Source organism: Henckelia pumila, chromosome 1 (genome assembly GCF_033568475.1).
Source record: "Henckelia pumila isolate YLH828 chromosome 1, ASM3356847v2, whole genome shotgun sequence".
NCBI classification, from domain to species: Eukaryota; Viridiplantae; Streptophyta; class Magnoliopsida; order Lamiales; family Gesneriaceae; genus Henckelia; species Henckelia pumila.
Genome location: NC_133120.1, coordinates 83,098,985 through 83,106,183, shown reverse-complemented (window position 1 = coordinate 83,106,183; position 7,199 = coordinate 83,098,985). Strand labels below are relative to the sequence as shown.

Genomic DNA, 7,199 nt, shown 5'->3' with positions numbered 1-7,199 from the left:
TAAGTTTTAGTAATTTTTGAACCTCTTTTTCGAATATTTTTACATCATCCATGTTGCATCTTCTTGGTGCTTCACGGATTGTGATATTAGGGTCTTTAAGTTTTATTGAAGCAATGAATTGTTTTTTTTTCTTAATTTTGTCCTCAGGATTTTCAGAACAAATATCATGAAATTTCTTCATGATTTATTTTTCATGATTAATTGTTAAAATATTTTCTATTTTTAGTTCTATTGGATTTGTATTTCGTTTATGAAAATTCTTTGTAAATTCTTCATTCTCTACACGAAATGTTGTTCGTATTTTAGGAATATAAATCATTGATGATCCTTTGTTAAAATTTATGTGATTTTCAAATTGTGTAAAGGGAAGATATTCTCTTAAAAAGTTATTTCCTATTATAATGTCAATTCCTGATTCTATTTGATATATAATGGGTATTACAAATTTTGTTTCTTCTATTTCTATTTTTAATTTTTCTGCTACTGTATTAAGCATAATTATTTATCCATCTCCTATTCGAACTTTTAATCATTTGTCGTATTTCTTCCAATAATGTGTTGGGAGTATGTGTTTACTTGCTAGACACATACTTGCTCCTGTATCAACATAAGCATGTATATGATATGGTTTATGTTCTTTGATTTTAATTTGAATTTTTATATAAATACTATTTGGATTTGTTTTGTTTTTAGTATCCATTCTCTCACCTTTTTTTCTTTTTTTTAGTGATTTATTAGGATTTTTAATAGATAAGGGTAGAATTGGTATTTTTAAACAAAATTTTCTCTCTCCAGGGAGTAGAAAATAAGTTTTAATGGGTTAGGTATGAAAATGTAAGATGAAAATAGGTTTGGATATGAATTTATAATTTACCCTTGATTTAATTTGCAGGCCAATTTGTGTTCCAAAGCAGGAGATCTAGCTTGTACCTTTGACTTTCAATTTATTTATGTTTCAACTTTCAAGCTCAATGTGTATAAAATATTATATATATATATATATATATATATATATATAATTATAAAAAACCTTGGGATTCAACGTAAATTCTGGGGTTCGATGAAAGCAATTCTGGGAAACAGCAAGGTTTGTTTGTCTTATGTATATGTCCGGAATTGGATTTGATTTTCCACATAACCACTTTTTTGACAAATGCATGTCTTAGGAAAGTACAACACCATCTAGTAATTCTAAACACATTTTGAATTGTTAGTTAAAAAATAAATAAAATGAAGGTTCTGATTTGCGTTCCAGAACAAACAATGCCATAACCATCCACATATATATATATATATATATATATATATATATATATATATATATATATATATATATATATACTAGTCACTTTGTTGCACCGCTTTTATAATAAATTTATATTTCAAATAAAACTTTCAAATAAAATTATTATATTATATAATAAATACAAAAATTGGTGAGAAAATAAAAAAATAGTTAGATGAAAAAAAAGAAAAAAATCAAAATTAAGGGAAAAAATGAGATAGTGGAAGAAAGCGCGGTTGTGTATGCATTTTTTATTTCTATTTATGTATTATTTTAATGGGCACACCAAAAGACCACACTTATAAGTGACTCTTACATAATATAAGAATAGATATATACTTTTACCGACTGGAACGGAGGTAAATTAATTTCAAAAACCCAACGGAGTTAGTTTCCAAAACAAAATTTAAGCTTTGTGGGGAATGGGGATGGGTCAAACTTTTTGCTTGCGCCAAGAAAATTGCATCACATCGTCTTAAAATTATTGGATTACACGAGTTCAATGGTTGTAATTTTGCACATTATTATGTGGATAGCATATAAAATTAGTAGAATATCATATCATATTTGCAAAAGATTATGTTTTTATAAAAGTGATTAAATTTATAAATTCAACAATAAATAGTAGGTCTCATGATGTGAAACAGCTGAGACAAATTGATCTACATCTACAATGAAAATTAATACTAACATAAAAGTAATATTTTTTTATAGATCAGGTCAAATAGAAGACCTGTTATAAAATTGATTGATGAGACCGTCTCACGAGAGTTTTATGATTGAAAATATGTAATTTTAGATTAGATAAAAATATCGAGGGTAAGAGTACGAAGAAATTTTTTTTGAAAAGTGATTGCAACATCACTTTTCAAAATAGCATAGCTGCATAGGAATTAAAGTCAGAGTTTTTATTAGATGAATTTATTTCGAAGGAATAAAGTAAAGGGAAAATTGAAAGAATATTAATTACCAGAAAATTGAAATAAAATAACAATTTCTTATCTATATATAGTTTTTGGGGTATGAATTATAGTCCCTAATGACTTGCATTATCTTGTCGTTGTAGGCATTTGACGAATAACAAATTTAAATAATTTAAGTACAACGTCTACAAAGGAACATATTTTAACTTTATATAATATTAAATCGCATTTTTAAAAAACTATTTTGAATGATGGTGACAAATAAATAAAAGTTGAGTGAAGCACATGTAAATTAGAGACATAAACAATGTAAAACGAAATTGGTGAGAAGCTTTGATCATAACAAGCAAAGTTCTTCTATACAATTCCTCTTGGGAAAATGTTTTTTTTGGTTCAATAAGTTGTCCATTTTTTTGTTTTGGTCCATTAATTTTTTAAAGTTTGATTTTGATACACTAACACTTTTAATTTTCAGTGATTTTAATCAAATTGCTGGCGTGCCAACTAGACACGTCATCATTTTCTGGTGTCACGTCATCATTTTCCGATATCACGTCAACATTTTCCGGTGTCACATCAAAAGTTGGACCAATATACCCGAAAAGTAAAATTTAGTGTACCAAAATCAAATTTTTAAAAGTTAATAGACCAAAACAAAAAAAATGGACAAGTTAATTGACCCAAAAAAAAATTATCATTCTTGTTTTATTAGTTACACTTCAATTGCAAATCTTCAATTGCAAATCAAGAAATGGAAACCATGTATGTCTATGTGATATAGGCCCCATTTGGTATCAAAAGTCAGGCCAAAAAAACATTTTTTTTAAAAAAAAAAAAAGTGCTTTTTCGGCTAATAAGGTGTTTGGATGACCAAATAAGTGCTTAAAAAAGCAATTTTTTAAAGTAAAAAAAAGAGCATTTTCAAAAACCATAAATTATAGCTTAAAAAATTACTTATTTTAAAAAATCTCTACAAAATCCAAACGGGCTCGTAAATGTATGCGAACTGGAAAGCTAGAATTACACCTCAACCTCTGATGTTGCAACATAAACGAAAAACATACACAAAATCAGCACCTTTCAACACCCAACCCCCACATTGGTAAAACTCACATCCACATGGAAAAAACATCAAAAAATATGCATTCCTATCTTTAACTACGATTTTCTGCTCGACTTTACGGTTTCTGTCTTGGCTCATTGGCTTGAGCTTTTAACTGGCAAGGTTGTTCCCTTGGTTCGTAACTCCATTTTGTTGTTGTTGTGTGTCCATTTGAGTCATATCCCCAGCCTCCGAGGAGTGATTTTGTGGTGCCGAGTCACGTTGGGAATTCGACGATGAATTCCAACTTCTCCTCCACTTTAGAATCTCGAAAAGAAGGGAAGTTCCACACATTGCCCCTCCAAAACCAGCAAATGTGGCAAGAAGAACAGAGAGAACCGCTTGCACACTAAGCTGTAGAATCGCCATATCAAATAGTTTTGTGTGAGAAAGAATCCATTCACATTACTTGAACTCAACTAAAGGTTTGAGGTAGTACGACTACGAAACGCTTCGGGAAGTTCAGCATGATGCTGGTCAAGAAAATCTAATGTAAAAAACTAAGAACAATGGATAACTTTCCGGATTTTGGATTAATCCTGAAAGTATTCAACCAGTATCTCAGTTGAAGAATGTCTTACCAGAGAGTAAAAAACATGTGAGAAAATCACCACCAACGCAAACTGAACAGTGGCATATATCCAGGCATATTTTCTCTTTACTACAGAGGGAGAAAAAAAAAAGAAAGAAAAACTGAGGTAGGTAGCATGACAAAATTTACAAATGAATGCTCAAAATGACTAGAAAGCCAAGCAGCATACCCATGGTGGTTGACGTCATGGATGCTAGGAGACCCAATATGCAGGAAAATGGCAACGATATGGCAATTGCGCTAGATCCCATTTTGTTAACCTAAACTTTAAGAGTGTTGAGTTCATCTCAAGAAAGCTATAGCGTAAAGTTTCTCAATTTTTGACTTACCAGAAGTTGCTCGAGAAAACAAAAATACGCAAGCATGCTGACAATCACAAGAACAGGAACATCCTGCCAAACCCTGCAATTTTTCGCAGCTTTCAACTGATTTATTTTGAGTTTTCCCCCGATGTTTCAGCTGCGAAAAGGATATTTACTTGCCTGTATCGTCTTACTTCATGTGGACGAGTTGCAGAGCCTCTGGACTGAATGTTTTGGATTCGTAAAAGTGTGACAGGTAAGTTCTGAACCTCTTGCTTACAGACTTCACAAGTCTTGTTACCTTTTATGCTAAACCATTTAATCGCACATTCCTGGTGGGCTAGGGCGAGTTCGCCTTTACAGCTGCATTCCATTTTCATGGTGTCTGTTCCCTCACCGAGTTCCACTAAGCAGATTCGGCACACGGCTTCTTCTTGAGGTATGTCTTCTGTGTAGTTTTTATTCGCATCTGAACCAAATGACAAAGGTAAGGTAAGGTTCAACATCAGATGAGGGGACAAAGTAAAAAATGGAAAGAATCGTATTAAAACCAGTCCATTATTTTTGTCCCCAGATATTAAGTATTTGGGAACAACGTTGTATTCAACTGCTTTTTTCCCAAGAAAACATCAGATTCAGACTTAAAACTGTGAGCTTGAGGTCTCAATAACTACAGCCCTACTTAGGCGAAGTACTTGTACACTAAATTTTTTTACCTGAATCAAATGTTGAACTAGTCGTTGCAGTAGCAGGGGTTTGTTCTGGGACACGTGGAGTGGTGGGAATCACACGAAATACACCGTCTAAATAGTCCAGTTGCTTTGTGCTTCCATCTTTATTCAACACTGGTACTGATCGAGAACGATGTATGGATAGCAAGGATCCACCTTTCTGCAAGATGATGGAGTCTGTAAGATTTGAATAGAACAGAGAAGTGATCATCTATTGTAAGCGTGGAGACAGTGTAACAAACATAAAAAGAGCAGAATAAATTGAAGTCAACTGATCAAAATCTTCACAATCCATAGTTCTTATAACATAACTAAAGTACATTTTGCAACATAACTTTCGCAAGGACTAGTAGAACTAGATGATCAGATTAATGACGCCCATCTTTTTTAAACAATAAGACCGAGAAAAATCTCATCTCTTAAGCCATGGTGTGATTGGACTTACAGCTTCATCGACAACGAAATTTCTAACTCCCCCATGGACAGACTCAGGATTCGAGTGTAAAACGGGTGAAGTTGGTAAAGACGACGTTCTCTTCATTTTCTGAGTAAAAATCTTTGTCAGAGAAAAAGCCCTGGTAATGGATGGCTTCCCACGTGTGTCGGGGGAAGCTCTGAGCATTAGCATGGCAGCCTTTTCCGTCTCTGAACTCGAATTATGAAATTTGAAGCTCAGCTTCGGAAGGAGATTCTTTACAGCTGATTTTCCTAAGGACGATGAAGGACCAGGAGATCCAAAAACTTTAGCCTGACTGGGGCTTGGTAACGGTGAAAAATTTACTCTCTTGGGTGTTTGGATCGGTGAAACAGGCATATTTATGGTCACAGAATCCTCGGCCAATCCCTCCACCGTTGTCTTGGGTATCTGCACAAAAAGATTTTGACTTTTCTGTCCAATTACGGGTTCCTCCACTACTATTTCACTTGATTCTTCAACCTAATAGAATCGATGAAAAGAACAAAACTTGTCAAAAGAACCACAAAAATGGCATTCTTGCACAAACCCACTCAGTGATTTTAACACAAGAAACCAATATCGAAGCAAAAACTACGACTTTAAAACACCTACTACCAAATACAGAAAAAACAGAGAGTAGAAACCAAATACCAAATACAGAAAACGAGAGAGTGGGAACAAACTTTTGTCGACTATATATAATCACCAACAAAAAAATGCCATCAAATTCAAAGGTAGGAAGAAAAAGCAAACAGAATAGTACATATTGCAGCAAACATTTACAGCACGATCACCAAGAATTTCAATATTCAATCGCATTTCAAGAACATCACGAACTTAAAATCTCCACCCAGAAAAACCCACCAAAAACCTTCAGACTAGATCCCACTCACAAGAAAATGAAACACAGAGCAGAGAAAAGTAAATGACCAAAATCGATAACTGAAAAAAAAAAAAAAACACCTGGCGTGAAAACCCCTGATCTTTTTCTCTAGCTAATGATTTTCCTTCAGATGTTTCCATATTTCGGATCAAACACGAAACCCAGAGCTAGAAATTTTGAATAATCAATGAATTTGTGATAATATGAGTTAAATTCAGAAAGACAGAAACAGCGGTACTGTTGCCGTAGCACAACCCAGAAGAGAATGCCTACTTTTTTTCTGGTAAGATCTTTGCCCAGCAACTACAATTTTTACATCGGCAGGTATTACAAACCAACTGATACTTCTCTTTTCTTACCTTAAAAAGTTGTATTTGTTTCCTTAAATACTCCATTTGTTCATAAATTTCCGATTAAAAAAGTATATTTTATAAAGAAATTTTCACTTTATTTAATAAATATTTTAAAAAAATTTATTGAATGTAGTTTAATATATTTAAGAATAAGTATATATTGGACTAATGTGGAAATTATACTAAATATTTGGGACTGAGTGATTGTTATATATATATATATATTTTTTATTTTCAGTAATATAATAATAATTTGTAAGCATTTATCTTTTTTTTTTTTTTTTGAGAAATAAGCATATATCTTTATTCATACAATCATACACTTTGTTTTTTTTTTTTTTTTGGCTTTTGAAAATTTGTAAAATTTATTATTTATATACATACTAATCAAAGCAAAATCGCCATTTGGAATTTCAAGGGCCAAGTCGCATATCAAAACTTTGGAATTATTTTATCATCATCGACAAATATGACAAAAAAATAGTCAATGTCATATTGAAGTCAACCCTCGTTGCACTTGCTAGAAGGGTGAATTGTGCCTTACTAAGGTACAAAGAAATTTGATATATGA

The 7,199-nt window shown here is 32.3% G+C and overlaps 1 protein-coding gene across 3 annotated transcripts; it reads right to left on the bottom strand.

Moving 5' to 3' along the window:
* Positions 1 to 3,159: 3,159 nt before the first annotated feature.
* Positions 3,160 to 6,642, bottom strand: LOC140893148 (uncharacterized). Of its 3 annotated transcripts, none has more exons than XM_073302214.1 (8): positions 6,356 to 6,641; positions 5,381 to 5,872; positions 4,921 to 5,095; positions 4,385 to 4,673; positions 4,232 to 4,304; positions 4,072 to 4,162; positions 3,892 to 3,971; positions 3,160 to 3,664 (listed from the first exon to the last, which is right to left on the bottom strand). In XM_073302214.1, the coding sequence occupies exons 1-8, from the start codon at positions 6,413 to 6,415 to the stop codon at positions 3,422 to 3,424; spliced, it is 1,503 nt and encodes a 500-aa protein (XP_073158315.1). In that variant the 5' UTR covers positions 6,416 to 6,641; the 3' UTR covers positions 3,160 to 3,421. The 3 variants fall into 3 exon arrangements, with proteins under 3 accessions (XP_073158315.1, XP_073158322.1, XP_073158329.1); XM_073302221.1 differs by having other exon boundaries at positions 6,549 to 6,623; XM_073302228.1 differs by having other exon boundaries at positions 3,525 to 3,664; positions 4,072 to 4,142; positions 6,356 to 6,642.
* Between the last annotated feature and the right edge of the window lie 557 nt (positions 6,643 to 7,199).

What these genes read in the sequence shown, in the direction of transcription:
- LOC140893148 (XM_073302214.1), bottom strand. Translation starts at nt 6,415, where the DNA reads ATGGAAACATCTGAAGGAAAATCATTAGCTAGAGAAAAAGATCAGGGG. An exon ending in ATTTCGTTGTCGATGAAGCT is followed by an intron (nt 5,096 to 5,380) that starts GTAAGTCCAATC and finishes ATCATCTTGCAG; the next exon opens with AAAGGTGGATCCTTGCTATC. An exon ending in CATGAAGTAAGACGATACAG is followed by an intron (nt 4,305 to 4,384) that starts GCAAGTAAATAT and finishes GAAAAATTGCAG; the next exon opens with GGTTTGGCAGGATGTTCCTG.